General features: G+C 34.4%; 1 protein-coding gene across 1 annotated transcript in view; it reads left to right on the forward strand.

Annotated features, from left to right (window-relative positions):
• Positions 1 to 18678, forward strand: part of XPR1 (xenotropic and polytropic retrovirus receptor 1) — a 242107-nt gene that overhangs the window by 28391 nt on the left and 195038 nt on the right. The window contains exon 2 of the mRNA XM_044267224.1: positions 4538 to 4589. Within this exon, the coding sequence (XP_044123159.1) occupies positions 4538 to 4589 (52 nt within the window). The remainder of the gene's footprint in view (positions 1 to 4537; positions 4590 to 18678) is intronic.

Consider the following 18678-nt stretch of genomic DNA (forward strand, 5'->3'; position numbering starts at 1 on the left):
ATCACTTCTGTTGTACAGATGAGGACATTGTTATACAGAGAAGTTAATTTTCCCAGGCTTACATAGCTATTATAGTAGGGTTGGTTTTTATACACATTGTCCAATTCCATAACTCCTACCCACTGTACTATGTTACCTCATAGTAGGGAGAGGTACTAAGAGGATTATATCACATCTAATAGTCATATAGGCATTCCAAATTTAGAAGAGCAGATACAATGACAGCATTGTATTGGTGTTGCCAGTTGAGATTTTGTTTCAGCAAACCTTTTTTCCCTGTCATGTTAATGTTGGTTGAATAGTATTGGTTTTGTGCTTGTGTTCAGATTTAATTTGGAAGATTTTACTGTTATATGAGTTGTTATAAGCACTAAAGGAGTTTTGTCTTAGTACATATATTTCAATAACATGACAAAAACAATTTAACACTCAGATTACAGTAGAGATGTTGATATAAAAGATTGCTTTGAATCCTTTGAAAATCCAAGAAATCTATTGTTGGGTGTGTGGGAGGCTCTGTCAGTTGAGTGTCTGACTCTTGATACCAACTCAGATCGTGATCTCAGGGTTGTGAGACTGAGCCCAGCTTCGGCCTCTGCACTTTAAGGGGAACCTGCTTGGGATCTGCTCCCCCCCACCCCCCCCACCCCCGCCACACCATGCTCTCTCTCAAAGTAAATAAATAGATCTTTTAAAAAAATCTAATCTATGTAATGCACATGAATGTATATTGATTTTTATTATACAAATTCAGTGGTGTTTTTATTTTGTTTATTTTAGGCAGGGAGAGGGAGAGAGAATCCTCAGCAGGCTCCATGCCCAGTGCAGAGCCCAACACCGGGCTGGATCACAACCCTGAGATCTGACCCAAAATCAGTGTCAAATGCTTAACAGACTAAGGCCTGACCCCAAATCAGTGTCAAATGCTTAACAGACAAAGGCCACCCAGGTGCCTGCAAATTCAGAGTTTTATATAAAGTAATGGATATCCTTAAAGGAAAATAGCATAAATTGAGGAACCTCTTTGAGTGTGTTGTTTTATGTATTTGGATTTACTATTCCTAACCCAGGCAAGTGCTTTCATATTATAAATACATAGATACTAATGTAGACATTACTTTGTAGGGTTTTTTCCCCTTCTTAGTTCCTAATTGGGGGCTATTCTCATGTCACAAGAAAAGAATGATATCTATCCTGTTTATGCAGTTTTGTAGACAATATAGTAAAAAACTTAGAGGTTTCTATTCAGAGGAAAACCGAAGTAGTATGAAGCAGAAAGAATTGTCCCAGATTTTACTGAGAGTTGTGTTGATTGAAATGAAAATATGATTCAGTTTTACAATAAAAATGAAGGCTATCATTTTTCTTTTTATAAAATTTTAATCATCTTTTAAAAACTTAATTTAGTAAGCTTCCCTTTTGCAAATTTAATTCATTTTCATAATATGTCAGTAAGGTACTGTTTAGTATCCTTTTGCAGTGTGCTTTGTTCATTTTTAAAATAATTTTTTTTGAGGAAGAAAGGCTTTTGAATACAAGAACTATTCATTGAGCTTCTACTATGTAGTCATCCTGCTTGTCATTAATGGTTTATTTCGTTCTTGATAGCATCATTTAATTTTGGTATACATGCCTGTTATACTCCAGAAGTAGAACTTTATTCAGATATTTGAGTCTCCGATATTACCTGTTCCCATAATAGATTTATTTTTATAAACATTCTCTGGCTGGGTTTATGTGTTTCTTCTTCTATTTTTCTATCTAGAGATTTACTTTCCTCTAAGTAATCTATTCATTTACTCTCTTGAAATATTTTATGGAAGACTCTAACATAACCACCACTCTATGCTTGTATAGGATTTTTAATATGAAATTCTAGTCCAAACTGACAAAGACTTTCAGATGTTTGATAAAATCTTCTGGACTAGCTTCTTTTTTTAGACTAGAGGTTAGTGGTCCTTGAGACATCTGAAATTGTAAAGAAAATAGTGAATGTATATACTTTGATCTTCAAAGAAGTTCCATACCTTTGTCATATATACTTAGGGCTTTTGTACATAAATAAGTTTAAGAATTAGTGGTCAGTAAACACTAGCCTGAGCTTCAAAGGTAATCTTAGAAAAGTTGTGATCCAATAATGAAGGTTCTGTAAAAAAAAAAAAAAAAAAGATTTCTGTTTGTGGGTCTTTTTTTTTTTTAAAGATTTTATTTATTTATTTGACAGAGAGGGAGATCACAAGTAGGCAGAGAGGCAGGCAGAGAGGCAGGCAGAGAGAGAGGAGGAAGCAGGCTCCCTGCCGAGCAGAGAGCCCGATGTGGGGCTCGATCCCAGGACCCTGAGATCATGACCTGAGCTGAAGGCAGAGGCTCAACCCACTGAGCCACCCAGGTGCCCCTGTTTGTGTGTTTTTAGACACTTCTTCTGACCAGTTCTTCTTCTTCTTCTTCTTTTTTTTTAAAGATTTTATTTATTTATTTGACAGACAGAGACCACAAGTAGGCAGAGGTAGGTGGGGGGGGGAAGCAGGTTCCCCACTGAGCAGAGAGCCCAATGTGGGACTCGATCCCAGGACCCTGAGATCATGACCTGAGCTGAAGGCAGAGGCTTAACCCACTGAGCCCCCCAGGTGCCCCCTAGTTCTTTTTTCTGATGCTGATAACCATTTCCCTGACACCAATTGGGTGTCTAGTAATTCACTTTAATTCTGATACGAACTATCCAGAGTTAGCACAGACCCCATGGGTAAGGGCTTAGTCCCCCAAGACTGCCCTCACTTGAGATGCCAGCTATAAATGGGGTACCCAGGATACCCATACTTCTGCCTGGGTGACTACAAATCTTTGGCCACTGGTGATTGAATTCAGTCTCCAGCCATTCCCTCTTTCTCAGAGATCTGGGGGTGGGGCTGAAAGTTTTAACCCTCTAATCACATTAATCAGGTGGTCAGTTCTTCTGGGGACCAAACACCACCCTGAAGCTATTTCGCACCCCCTCCCCCCACTGCCCGCCATGAACTGTCTCAGTGTATAAAAGAGAGTAGATTCTAAAGGTTTCAGAAATTTGTGCCAGGAACCTGAAACAAAGAGCAAATTTTTTTTATTATACCACAATTGCATTACTGTAGTGTCTCAAATTTTATATAAATAGTGAATCTTAATGTTAAGGATTTAAGCATGTGCACTCTTAAAATATTTAAATATACATAGTTTTCCTATGAAGATCTTTTTTAAAAAAAGGGTTAAAATGAACAAATTGTATTGATTAAAACTTTTAATTTTGTTTCATTGGGAAACTTTTTTACATATATTGTCAAGCTTGGTTAGTCAGAGAATTAACAGATTGGTCACTGGTCTAAAGCAAATGTTAAATTCACTTGGGAAGAATATAATTTACTAGATTTGAATATAGACGGGTTACCCAGAAGATTTATTTCCTTTTTTGGGAGGGTTTAAGCTTGAAAGACTCTAGGGCAGTGGTTCTGGGTGTGGGGGTGCTGTGTTGATTTTGACCCTCATGGGACATTTGGCAGTATATGGAGATATTTTTGGTTGTTACAGTTTTGGTGGAGGTGTTGCTACTGGTATCTAGATCAGCCTAGTGAGTCTCTTGATGCCAGGGATGATACTAAAAATCCTATTATGCACAGAGCAGCCCCTCAGCCTCTTCCCAGACAAAGAATTATCTGACTCCAAATGTCAGTTGTTGAGGGAGGTTGGAGACCACTTTGGGAATCACCAAGTGTTAGATGGTATTTGAAGTTTCGAAGCTTTGGGACTGGATATAGCCACCTGTTTAGGACCAGCTCTTCAGCAATGGAGCCTTATCCACTCAGTTGATTCTACTATATTGATAGGTGTGGGGAAATGATTTGCTCCCAAACCACTTACTGGGAGACCAAACTGCGGCCATTCAAATTACCTAAATATTATTGGTAGTTAATTCACTGGTTTGGAAGAAAAACAATCTATAAATATATTTATAGTCCTGCACTCTTATGGAGGACATTCCAAGCCTTCATTGAAGACTGTATCCAAGATAAAAAGAATTCCGGAGATTGTCTACATAGCATGTGCGTGTACTTGACACTACTGAATTGTTAATGTGAAAATGGTTAAGATGGTAAATTTTATGTTACTACAAAAAGAAAAAAATTGTATTCATTGTTTCATGTTTTCTTAAGCACTGTTCCATATATACCTTTCAGACCATTGTTCTCAGTTTCTCTCGCTATTTTTTTTTTTAGTCAAGAGAGTTTATGATCTCTCAGGAGATTTTTCATTCTGTTCCCAATGCCCTTTAATTTTTAAAGTGTACATATTAGTCATTTTCTTAAAGATTGGACAATACTGGGTTGATATGAAAGTATAGTATTTGGGTTTCAGCTTACTAAAGTTAATTGAAGTATATTACTAAATTCTCAGTTTAGTAGTCTGGATTGCGTAGTTTGGATATTAAAAAAGAAGTAATTGTTTAGCATCAAATGCTGTTAGTTTAAAGATTACTCATTATTTCATGCACTTTTTTTTCTTTTAATAGGCTTTCAAGGATATGCTGTATTCAGCTCAGGATCAGGCACCTTCTGTGGAAGGTAAGATGTACTAATCCCTAATTTAGTCACATAAAATCCCTTTTTAAGGGAAGATATTTTAAACTGCGTAGTAGAAAACTAATAAATCCTGCCCTGTTATACAGATCTTTTATGCTTTTGAAAATATATGTTATGATTACTTTATATTTCAGTCAGCTTTTTGTTTGTTAAGCTCACATTTACCTAAAATAGATCCCTTACAATGTCCTTGAATCACCTTAGCATTGTGAATCACAGATACTGGTTTAGAGTCAAAGTTCTTATCTGTATCCTCTCCCTTCCCCCCCAATATATTTTTATATCTGTCTCTCTATCCATCCATCAATTCATCCATCCATCCTTTAGTAAATCCTTAGTCCATAATTAGTTTGGGCAATTTAGTTTTTCCTTTCTATTTATGCCATGTTTTTTTAGATTGGGATTAGTAAACAAAGCAATGAAGCATATTTACTGTGTATATGTGTGTAGGTGATATAAACATGTATCTAAATGCATGTGCACACTTCGGCAGTCAAAAAATTGCTGATCTAAGGACAGTAGTTGTCTCTCCAGTTACCTTTATTGAGCTTTTCTGTTATCTCAGCTTCTGCTCACTAGCTCATTCCTTATGGGTTTAACCTTTGGTAGGTTTGGACAGCTATAATTTAAAGTTGTAAGAGTTCTTATGTCATTAAATACTGGAGCTAATTCAACAGTTATTTCTTGAGGGAGTGTTTCCTCCGATGCTGGGTAATCTTTTAAAATTTCATACCACATTTTACTCAGGAAGGATGAATGTGAAAAAGTATATACCAAGAATAATCTAGATAGTGTGTATAGATTAATATATTTATAAGACACCAAACTGGAATTCTGTGAAGTCATTCTAGTGACAGGCTTTTGGAGGCTTATTTTTATGGCATGTAACAGATGCTTAAGTTGTTTAATATAAAAGTATAGGTCTATAATTAAAAATCTCATTTCTTTGCTGTATCACTGAATTCTACTCCCGAAGCAAAAAAAAAAAATCTCATTTTTTAAAATTACATAGAATTCTACATCTTTCATCTCTAACCATTCTGCATTCGAAATGTGCTTCCTTTAACATCTTGAAATCCTTACCAGGGTATTAGCACTTGGGTATTAGTTTTATAATATGTCACTGAATTTTGGATTATAATAATATTTAATTTATTATTAAAATATATTTAATTTTCTAATGTTTAACAGAAAATACTTATTTATCAAAATGTTCTTTATGTCTTAAAGAGTACCTCTCAGAATATTTTAAAAATAATTTTCTTAAAATTTCATTTTAAGAAAAATGAAATTACATGGAAGTTTAACTGGTTCCCTCATCCTGTGTAATTTTTTATTATTGGTTCTTTTAATTTTATTCTCAAGGTTGGGCTACTTATCTTTAGTTTTTCTTGTATGCTTTACCATCCAGTTTGTAACAGACTTATTTTGACATGTTCTGGTGATCCTCATTCATCCCTTCATGCCGGCTCATGGTGCTAGTGATTTTCATACACTTTTAACTGTTATTAGAGAGAAACTGAATTCTTTGATAATATGTTAAAATGCTTATAATTAAGAACTTTTTTTATTTCATTGCTCAGAGATGTTAACTTTGGGCCCTTTTGTAAAGAGAGTATTGTGGCTGATCATACAGATGTATATGCTGCTTTCATAAGGGAAATATTCTGCGCTTATTTGTTCTTTCTAATCTCAGATTGGAGCCATGTAACTGTATCTTCTTAAATGAATTCTTTTGAGGTACTTAAGAATCGAAGGTATTGGAAAGTGGTTTACAGAAACACTATTCTGTGTAGTATTGAGGTTAGAAGATGTTATTGACTATAATTTTGTCCCATTTGATTGTGATACTATATTAATTTACTGTCTTTCTGTGATGTTAAATTTGAATGATAATTATTTCTATCATTTATTCTTACCATTATGTTTGTATTGCTTTTATTTAGCTGTTATCTATAAATAAAGCAGCGTAAGCCTATCTATCAACAAATCTAAGATAGGGCTTTCAACTTTAACATTTTTTAAAGGCAAAATGTTTGCTAGGCCTTGATTTTGTTTTAATATAATGCTTTTTTCTCTTTTTCTTCACCTTTTTTTTTTTTCCTACACCTTAAGTTTTTAGTAGACTTAAAACTTTTGGTGCCAGGGAGCAAGTTTTTTCTGTCTTACAACTGAAGTATATCCCAAGTTGATAGTTCTCAATTGTGCTGTATGTTTAATTCAGTTTACCTGTGTTTGTTTTGTTTGTTTTATACAAATACTGATACTTTGTTCCCATCTTGAGCGAATTAAAGTAGGACCTGGGAGTCCAGCCCAGGCATTGATAGTTCTACACTCTCCTAGGTGATTCTAATAAATAGCCAAAGTCTAGAACCCCTGCCATAAATCTTAAATAATTTTAGATCAATATGATTAATGCTAACTTCTTTAAGATAGTAATTAGCCAGTAGGTTTACAAGATTCTTAAGTTCATTGATAATTAGATTATTCTATTAGAATACAGGAGCATTTGTTTTTTATAGCATCCAGAGGACGTTTATATTTTTCAAAATGTTTATTGTATTGAATCAAAGTAATTAAGAGCTGTACTGAATAATTACATGTGTTGAATGGTTATAAGGTACATCATTATTAAAGTTAAAAAACATTTTTTGCTGGGGTGCCTTGGTGGCTCAGTCAGTTAAGCATCTGCTTTCGGCTCATGTCGTGATCTCAGGGTCCTGGGGTTTAGCCCCACATCAGGGGCCCCCCCCCCCCCCGCTCAAGTGGGGAGTCTGCTCCTCCTGATGCCCCTCCCCCTGCTCACTCTCTCTGTCTCTGAAATAAATAAAATCTTATAAAAACAGAAAATTTTTGTTGACTTATTACTTTAGATGAGTTATAGTAAAATAAATAGCTTTCTCGTTCAAGGTGACTTGAAATGGGTTCTGTAAGAGTGAAGTGGTTTATTTGATAAAAGGCATAGTATATGAAACTGTTGATAAGAAGTTGACCACAGACACAATTTTTTATACCAGTGAGTCATTTTCTTGCAACTGTGTAGGACATTTCAAGATAGTGCCTTTACCCTTTGTTAATAAAGTGGGCTTTTTCCTCACTTAAAAAAAACCCACCAAACAAAATAATTTCAGTGCATTAAGAAATTAAGACATTTTCACCTAAAGTTGCTTTTTTTACTCAAATAAATAAGCATTCAGATTTATGGTATTTTGCTGCATTCATCCTTTCAGAGTAAATTTCACGTGTCATTCATTTATATATTGATTCATGAAAAATAAAGGGTCTCTTTTTATTTAAAGTAGATGTCTTATAATTGTAATTAAGAAGTGCTCATATTCTAAAACAATATACATAAGAAAGCTTAAGGACTTATTCTCAGGCATTCTTTATCAATTTATATTTAATCTCTTTTGATATATATCATTACTTACTCTTCTGGATAATCTGTTTTTTTGTTAACTATTTACATTTGGAAATATTCTGTGACTTAGATTATGACTTAAATTCCATGTTAAAGCTTATACGATTTATTGATTTTTTAAATAATGGCATTAATAATTAAACATTTTAGTATTTAAATTGGTATCTTTTTTTTCCTGCAGAAAGACTTGTAGAGCAGCATACCATGACAGTAGAATGAGAATATTAAAGTGACTAGAATTGTGGATATTTTTTTTTAATTTTTAATTTTTTTTATAAACATATAATATATTTTTATCCCCAGGGGTACAGGTCTGTGAATCACCAGGTTTACACACTTCACAGCATTCACCATAGCACATACCCTTTCCAATGTCTATAACCCCACCCCCCTCTCCCCCTCCTCCTCCCCCCAGCAACCCTCAGTTTGTTTTGTGAGATTAAGAGTCACTTACAGTTTGTCTCCCTCCCAATCCCATCTTGTTTCATTTATTCTTCTCCTACCCCCTTAACCCCCCATGTTGCATCTCCACTTCCTTATATCAGGGAGATCATAAGTTAGTTATGATTAAATATAAATTGATAAAGAATGCCTGAGAATAAGTCCTTAAGCTTTCTTTTGTATATTGTTTTGGAATATGAGCACTTCTTAATTACAATTATAAGACATCTACTTTAAATAAAAAGAGACCCTTTATTTTTCATGAATCAATATATAAATGAATAATACATGAAATATATAAATGAATGACACGTGAAATTTACTCTGAAAGGATAAAGTTAGTTAGTAAGATAGTTGTCTTTCTCCGATTGACTTATTTCGCTAAGTATGATACCCTCTAATTCCATGTGGATCTTTTTTTAATGTCAAGATCAGGTATACACTTAGAATCTGTGGAGTCAGTCTTTTGTAGAATAGTGTTTCAAGGAATTTTTGGAAAGTGATGTGAAAAACCGTTAAACTCTATTGTGTTTTTACAATTCCTGCTGCCAGTGAGGTATTGGGTATTTGGGACAGGTTAAATGAAGCTGTCAGCTAACGGTTCTCAGCAGAAAATCAGTGACACCTTAACAGGATTGTTTTGAGACAAAACAGTTTAGTATAGATGTGAAAACAGACCCCTTAATTGCAATACCCATTTGATGTAGTCAAATTTTCAATAATAGAGAACTAGTGGTAAATATAAAATGATGAATTGATTTTTTTTTTTTTAACCTTTTCTTTCATGCTTTTTGTCTTTCCCCATTTGGTATCTCAGCCACTTTATGAAATTAATCTCCTTGGGTAAATATTCACAACTTTTTTTGGGGGGGAATTTCCCCCTTTCCCACGGTACTTTTGATTTACATAGTTTATATAGATATAAATTTATATACTAATATTATTTATATACTATATTAATCAATTTTTGTTTTTCTCTGATTTAATTTCAAGTAAAGCTTCAGGCTTTGACATTCTCTTTTTAAAATATACTTTCTTTTGTTTAGAAGCATTACTGTTTTCTGCTCTTTACTTGTGACAGCAAAATAGCATCTGACAGTCAACCTAGGTCACAGAATTAAGAGATCATTGACATTTCTAACTGAAAGGGACTTCATAAGATCATTTTGCCTCACCCTCATTTTAGATTTGTGTGATCTGAGACCACATTAATGTTGCATGGCTCAATAAGGACAATCAGGATCATTAATGTTGTATGTACCTAAAAAAGAGAGAATTCCAGAGGAAAAACCAATATTGAAACATAAAAGTGACTTTTTCATATTGACTTTGCATTTTTTTGGGGGGGGAGTAACTGGTTTATTTTGTTGTTTACAATTAGCAGCTTATTATCTTGAAGACAGTCTCCTAGACACAAACACATTGACTTTACAGACTCTTTAAACAGGCTATATGACTAAAGGACCCAGTAACAGACCACAGTGAATAGTAGTTAACTCTGAGGGAAAAATTGACTTTGCATTTTTATCCAAATGATATATTTGAATACAATTTTTAATTGGATGGGTGTGTGTGTGTGTGCGTGCGTGTAAAAAAGATTATTTATTTATTTATTTAGTCGTGAGAGACAGAGAGAAAGGCAGAGGGAGAAGCAGGCTCCCCACTGAGCAGGAATCCTAATGCGGGACATGATCCCAGGACCCCAGAATCATGACCTTAGCCGAAGGCAGATACTTAACCATCTGAGCCACCCAGGTGCCCCGTAATTGAATATTTTTTTTGAGTCTCTGTATTTTTAAAGGATTTATGAAGTGTTAATAGTGAATAATACTGAACTTGTGACTTGTTGGGGAAAAGCTGTTTTTATCTTTTAAGAACTCTCTCTCTGCTCATTTTTGTTGTTGTTGTTATTCTGCGTGGTTCCCAGAAGTATTGGGGGCAGTTTATAGAATTAAAATATATTGGGTGATAAGAGTTACAGGAGTTACAGGGGTTAGAATAAGGGAGGAATTAAGATATAATAGTACTATAAAGCTCCAGTAAATTTAGTACGTAGACTTAGATATTTTAAAGATCTTAGAACAGAAAAAGAACATCAGGTAAAAATTAAGGAAATCTAAGTATATTATAGACGTGAGTTTATAATAATATTTCAGTTTTGGTTCATTAATTGGGACAAATGTACCATAGTTATATAAGATGTTAATGATAGTGGAAACGTGGGGGGTATATGAGAACTCTCTGGACTATCTTTGTAACTTTTTTGTGAATCTTAAACTATTCTGAAAGAAAATATTTATTTAAAAAAAATAGATACCTTAAGGTTTTATACAATTGCTAGAAGCTAATTGTAAATTCAGCTCTGAATTTTCTGGGGTTAAGGAGATAGATGAGAAAATGATTAACATCAGAATTCACATAAGGTAGATTTATATCAGTTTCTCAGAAAGAGTTCAACTGGGGCACCTGGGTGGCTTAGTCCTTAAACATCTCACTTCAGCTCAGGTCATGATCCTTCAGGCTCCCTGTGTAGCGGGATGCCCGCTTTTCCCTCCCCCACTCCCCCTGCTAGTGTTTCTCACCCCCCACCCCCCGCTGCTATTGTCTGTCAAATAAATAAATAAAATCTTAAAAAAAGAAAGAAAGAAAAAGTTCTGCTGTTAATGACCGTGAGATTTAAGAGGAATTCTTCCTTTGGACCTTCATGAAGAGTATTTGGTGTGGTGATTAGTATCCCCAACAGCAGTTTTACAAAAAGCATGACAGTGGAGTTTCATAAGGCTCCTTTTTACAGTCCAAGGGTATAATGTAGAAATTTATTACTCTGACCAAAGGACTCCAAATAATCTGGTCCTGTGGTCATGACCTTACCTTCTACCATTTTCTCCCTTGGTTACTAGGCTCTAGTCATTTTGCTTTTCTTTCTAAATCTAAATTAGGTCTAGTTTACTCTTAGAATAGGCTTTTTTAGCTCTCTACCTGAGGAGAATCATTTAATTCTTGTGGCTATGTCCTTCAAAGGGCATTCTGAATATCCAATCTTATATAGCCACTCAGTCACTTTAAATTTTATCATGCCATTTTATTTATTTCTTGGCATATTATTTGTCACTTTCTGATATCTTATGTATTTATTTTTCTCATTGATTTATTAGTTTTCTTGAGACCAATATAAGTGCCTTTAGACCAGAGATTTTTGTCTTTTTTTGTTTGATACCTTGTATCTGAAATACCTTACGTATTTATTGAGCACATCAATGAGTAGGAATAAAATGAATCCTTTCCCTCCATCTTCTTTGAAGCCAAAGTACTATTTGTGGTGAAAAAAAGGAGTAGATTGGCCTAGCTTGCTTCTTGTTTTTATTTTTATTTTTTAATTTTTAACTTGATCTTGAGATGCAGAATTTTGCCTTCTGGTTAGATGGCTAAGCATATTATTCGTTGTTTTATAATGTTAATGCTGTAATTTCATAAGGTATAGTCTGAGATGACACATGTAGCATTTCTTTAAAACCAGTAGAAAAGCAGATGAGATCTTCATTTAAAGATTTTGTGTTTTTGTGGCATTGTGTTATCTTGATGCCAAGCGTTGAGTTTCATTTGACTGCTGAGAAATCATTATTTTATAAGCTGTTGAGTGACTATTTTTTGTAAGACAACCTGCTTATTTTTGTGGGTTTTTTTTTGTGTGTTTGATATGCTTTCTTTTGAAAATAATGAAATAAGTATAAATCTGAAAAATCATGTATGAATTATTAGAATTTTTAAATATATTTCAGCAGAATATTTATTCAGTGGAATATATGTTTTAGATTATTTGTTAAAATGGAAAGATTTACTGATGCTTTGTTTTCCTTTCACACTCTGCCTCTCCTTATCTTATATTCTTTTTGATGGGGAGTTTATATAGCTAATATTAGCCTAGTACAGCTCTCTGACTCAGTTGGCTTAATATAACTATCTGATTTTCTGAAGAGGAATGAGTATATACATTAAGGACATAAGTCAGTGACCACAACTACACCAGTCTCTGCTATTCTGCCATGTCTTTTGTTTTCCTGTGCCCTCCCCAGTCTTGTAAACAGGTTTTGTTGGATCATTTTTGCTTAGGTTTCCTCTGCTTATTCAGCTTGGTTAGCAGATGTGTTACAGTCTCCCTAAGCTCCTTAGAATTCAGCTCTTAGTGGCATTGATGATGAAAGTATGCTTGTAAATTATTCATTACGATTATACGCTTGAATGGACAGAGTCCACTTCAGGCATCTTCTTCTACCTCACCTCTGTCCCCAGGTCTTTGTTGTTTTAACAGATGTGAGCTTGCTTTTTAGTTTTAGAGAATGGAAGACTGAGTTGCATTTCTAAAATTCATGAAGTAGTTTTTGCATGTGTGTGATTACTGTCAAATCTATGCATTCATAATATATTACTTTTCTCATATTTATAATCTTGTATCTCCCCTCCCCCCAGTTTTCCATTTTGTGTATCATTATCATCCTTAAAAATTATTTATATGACTCTTCTGAACTGGAAATAAAACTATTTTATATTTATAATAGGGAGAGCTCTGTCTAATTTGCTACATTTTCAGATTGTCTTTTCCACTTGTCTATTAGTACTGTTTAGTCATTTATTATTGATTTTCAAAAATATTTCTGCTTGTAATGAGTTAATATTACGTGAGAAGACTATAAACCAGCGACTAGTAGAGAGTTTAACTGAAAAAATGAAATACTGATTCATTTGTAGTCGTTGCAACCTTGTTTTTAGAGCCATTGAGAAATACAGATGGCTAAGAGTGAAAGTTGAGACAAGAGCCAACCCAAAAAGATAATTATCATCTCTATATCAATGATATACTTTTTAATCCTCTCATTAACTTCTCTAAGAAAGGATAAGAAGATCTGATTGATATTCAAACCATGTAATAAAGTTTTCATTCTTTTTTCTTCCTTCTTTCCTTCCTTCCTTTCTTGTTTCCTTTCTTTCTTCCTTCCTTCCTCCCTCCCTCCCTCCCTCCCCTCCTTCCTTTTTCTTTCTTCTTTCGGATTTTAAAAAAATCGAAGTACAGTTGACACACACTACATTAGTTTCAGGTGTATACTGAAGTTATTTCTGAAGAGTATTATTTCATGTTTAAGTGGAGTAGAATTACATATTCATTTATATTGCAGAAATGGCCACTTCTAGATAGTATTATTACCTGCAAAAATAATCTGTGTGTTCCATAAAGGTGCCACTAACCTCAGGCTAGTTCACTAATACGAAAGACGTGCTTCTGAATAGTAAATAGTACTGCTCTTCAAGTTGATGAAATGCCTTCTTTTTTACTAAAAGAGAATTAAATATAATTGGATGCTCATTGCTAAAACACAAGATAATGATGTAAGTATGGCGTAAAATGATGTGACAAAAATGATTATCAAGTCTGAGTAGCATACAGGTAACAAGCTAGAAGAAAGGAAGAAACACTTGGGACACAGGTTTATAATCCTTTCTTTGCATACCACAAAAGTAAAGTGTTTTCAGTGTTTCAATTTTTCCTTCCCTTCTAAAAATCAATAACATATAAAAATACTGTATCACACAGTGCCTTTTTAAAAAAATTGTAAGTTTGAGGGACAGAGGTCATGAAGTAGAGGGGATAATTACAAAACATTAAATCATGAAACAAAAAAGCTTTGGGAATTATTGGTATATACTCTGTGTGTTAGAGGAAAAGATAATATATCAAATGAATGAACTTGATGATTTTAGATAGAGTTTCCTTAATTAGCTATTAGACATCTGGAACAATTGTTAAAGCTTCAAGATGGCAGACTTTAAAGTAAGATAAGTTATTCTTTATGCTCTTTGTTTTCTTTGGGCAGGGCCACTATAGCTGTTTAATGAAAGAATGCCACTGAAAAAGGTGGAAAGAAACATAAAAAGTTATGATCAGTGAGTAGCTTCCAGCAGTAGATGTACATCATTGAATAAAAGAAACAAAAATTCCTGCCTTCAAAATGGAAAAGAGGCTCAAAAAATTAGAGCCACGATAGCTTCTAATTATTGAGCCAATATGAGGAAGGAATATTTGAAAGAGTAGTTAATTCCTTGTATTAGTTTTCTGTGGCTGTTTTAACAATTTACCACAAACTTAGTGCCTTAAAATGAGAAAAATTTATTCTCTCGCAGTTTTGGAGGCCAGAGTCTGAAATCCAGCTGCACTTGTGGAGTGTTGGAAGAGAACTTGCTGCTTCCAGCCTTTAGTGGTTGCCTGTTTGCTTGGCTTGTGACCATTTTTCCTCCAATCTCTGCTTCTTCATTTTGCCTTCTACTTTGTTTCTTCTCCTCTGTGTATCTAAGGACATTTGTCATTAGATTTAAGGCTACCTAGATAATTCAGGATGATTTCTTCTCAGGGTCATTAATTACATCTTAAAAACCCTTTCCTAAATAAGATAACATCACAGGTTCCAGGGATTTGACATGGATGTCTTTTGGCTGGGTGGTGATGGTGGTGTTTTTTTGTCCTTCCACATCTCTAAATCTAAATTGAAAGAATGTACATTGTAATGCTCTTACTTCAAATTGTGAACCACATCATCTACAGGTCCAAATGAGGCATTTGGTTTTACATTCTAATCTAACCACTTTGAAAGGAACCGTCAAATGATGTCAAAGAAAAATTCAGTTATGACACCCAAAAAGTAAAAAGCTGCTCAATAGACAGTCAGGCTTGAGTGTATAAAATAAAGGACAGTTTGGGGACCTGGGTGGCTCAGTTGATTAATGGTCTGACTCTTGATTTCAGCTCAGGTCATGATCTCAGCGTTGCGGGATGGAGCTCCATGTTGTGCTCCTCACTGGTCAAGGAATTTGCTTGAGATTCTCTCCCTTTCTCTCTACCTCTCTCTCTGCCCCTCTCCCCACTCACATGTACCTGCATGCTCTCTTTCTCAAATAATTATTTTCTTTAATAAAATTAAAAACGAAAGGACAGTTTATTAGCATGTAACCAGAGTTAACCTGTAAAGTATCTAAACCATCCCTCCTAAGAATTTCTTATATATTTCTAGTATCTACTGTCCTTCCTGGGGCAAACAAAAGCAAACCTCTTCCTAGAATACAAGTTAAGTGTCCCCTCTTCCCTCCAAAATTTCTACTATGGGAATTTTCAGAGACATACAAATATAGAGAATTTATCCAGGATCCCATTTACCCATCACCCAGCTTCAGTCATTATCAGTACAATGCCTAATCTTCTTTCATTCCATCCCCCAATTAGTTTGAAGCAAATTCAAACTATATTATAGTTTGAGCCACCCAAGTGCCCCTACACATAAAAATATTAATACTAATTTCTTAATATTAAATATCTGACAGTATTCACATTTTCCTAAGTGTTTTCTACTCTTTAAAAAAAAGATTTGTTTGAATAGGGACCCAAATAAGATCCATCATTTGATAAATTGCAGATTGATTAATAAGTCTCTTAATTTTCCATTGACTTATAATGGCATCATCCAATACAGTAGTAGTATATAGCTATTTAAATTAATTAAAATTAAAATGGAATATTCTGATCCTTAATCATCAAGTGCACAGTAGCCACATGAGGTTAAAGGCAACCTTATTGGATAGCACAGAATATTTCTCTCTTTGAAAAAAGGTGTCTTGGGGCACCTGGGTGGCTCAGTGGGTTAAAGCCTCTGCCTTCAGCTCAGGTCATGATCTCCGGGTCCTGGGATCGAGCCCCGCATCTGGCTCTCTGGTCCCCGGGGAGCCTGCTTCCTCCTCCTTCTCTCTCTCTGCCTGCCTCTCTGTCTACTTGTGATCTCTGTCTGTCAAATAAATAAATAAAATCTTAAAAAAAAATTATTGAAAAAAGGTGTCTTGGTCAGAGTTGATCTATAGGTTTCCCCTCCAACTCTTCTGTTTATTTTGCATTTTCTGTTTTTCTTTTTTAAAATACTATTGTTATTTGGTAGAACAAACTGGCTAGTTTGGTTTTCTTTGTCTCCAAGAGTCTGGATTTTACTGATTACATTCATGTGGTATACCTTAATATAATTTCTATTCTTGGTATCTCCTGTAAATTTATAGTTAAATCTAGAGGCTTCATCTAATTCAAATTAAATGTTATGCGTATGTATTTTTTTAAGAACATTTTATACATGTGGATGTATACTTCTATTAAGAGGGATATGTAATATCAGATTGTTTCTGTTTTTGTAATGTTACTAGCTATTGATGATCAGCGCCTAGCCCTAGATCCATGACTTTACTGAGTTCACAAAATGGTAATATTCCAGCATTCCTGTGTTTATTAGCCAGAATTTTATACAAGAAACTTCCTTTCATAAACTGGTTATTTTTAGCTATGGTTTTAGAAAAGGTAGAGTAATTGCCTACTTTTTACCCTTTATTTTCTACTTTTCAAAATAATATTGATTCTCTAACATTTTCTGAAGATGAGTGGTGAAATTTTTTTAAAGTGTATTAATGAATTAATATATTTAAACACACTTAGTATGTTTTGGTCCAGTATAGTTTTATCCTTATTATTGATGAAATTTTTAATTTTGGACCAGTAGGAGCCTCTTCAGGTGGTTTCCTCACTTGTTTTGATATGACTGTCATAACCTTTGATAGCTTCTTTTCTATCTGATATGATAGATTTTTTTCACACTCATGTATTTCCAGGGTGGCATCTGGGATTAGCTATTTTGCAAAGGAGGCTAATTTCTTTTAGTGATAACCAATGAATCTTAATATCTTTAGAAGCCATACTGGGCACTTCTTTCAAAGTATCAGTAATACTGAATTATTCATTGTTTTAGATTTTCCTTTCTAGCAGAAAGAAATACCTATACATATATACTTACACCTGCCTTCGTGAGTGTACACACACACACACACACACACACTTAAAGTAAAATAAAAATTATATATACATACATGTGTGTTTGTGTGCGTGCGTATTTAAAAGAGATAAAATACCTGTTCTTTTTATTTTTTAATAATTTTTTTAAGGTTTTATTTATTTATCAGAGAGAGAGAGGGAGAGAGAGTGAGCACAGGCAGACAGAATGGCAGGCAGAGGCAGAGGGAGAAGCAGGCTCCCCGCCGAGCAAGGAGCCCGATGTGGGACTCGATCCCAGGACACTGGGATCATGACCTGAGCTGAAGGCAGCTGCTTAACCAACTGAGCCACCCAGGCGTCCCAAAATACCTGTTCTTTAAAGCTTAGATTCTTAGTATATTTTCGACTTGAAAGTATCTACTCTAGCTGAAAAAGTGAAATGCAATGAATTCTAAGATTGAATAACATTTTTAGCATAACTACATGTACAGCTTTTTGGGATTAGAGTGTTGGGGGTAGGGAATCTACCTGTCCTGATTAAATTTTCATTTTCTTTATTGAAGGTCAAGCAGTGAAACATAGTTTATCACCTGTGAGATGGAGTGCCAATTTGTGGTTTTTGATGAGAATTTGATCAGTTATGTGCTTGTTACAAGAGGTGCAATCAGTGAGGTTAGAAAGGGAAATTATATTTATATTGGTGTGTTATCACATGCAATTAATTTTGCATATATACCTGAGGCACATGAATCTTAAAGTTTGAAATATTTACACTTTGAATCAGGCATTGCAAATCTAGTGTGATTAAATATATTTAAGAGTTTTATTGTTCGACAGTTGCTGTGCAGTTCCAAAATATGTTCTGATTAGGCTGTTCACAAAGGAATATTTTAGTACTATAATGAGAAGGTAAAATAACTAAATTTATGTATTTCTTTTAGAAAGAATGGAACAGAATAAGGTGATTTATGTTGTAAGATGTATTATTTTTATACTCTTATTTTCCCTTACTGGGATGCCCCTCATCTTAGTAGAAGGATGGATTGCTGTTATCTTTTTAAAAGACTACAACCATGGGGTGCCTGAGTGGCTCAGTCAATTGGGTGTCTGCCTTTGGCTCAGGTCATGATCCCAGGGTCCTCAGATAGAGCCCAGTATTAGGCTCCCTGCTTGGTGGCGAGTCTGCTTCTCCCTCCAGCTCTATGCCTCCCCCTGCTTGTGTTCTCTCCCTTTCTCCTGTCAAGTAAATAAGTAATATCTTTAAAAAGACTATAACAACTAGTCTTTTCTATTTAAGGAAAAACATGATATAGTCCACCAATGACACAGTAAATAAATTAGGGTATTTACAGCAGAGAGGAATT

The sequence above is a fragment of the Neovison vison genome, chromosome 10, assembly GCF_020171115.1.
Source record: "Neovison vison isolate M4711 chromosome 10, ASM_NN_V1, whole genome shotgun sequence".
NCBI lineage: Eukaryota > Metazoa > Chordata > Mammalia > Carnivora > Mustelidae > Neogale > Neogale vison.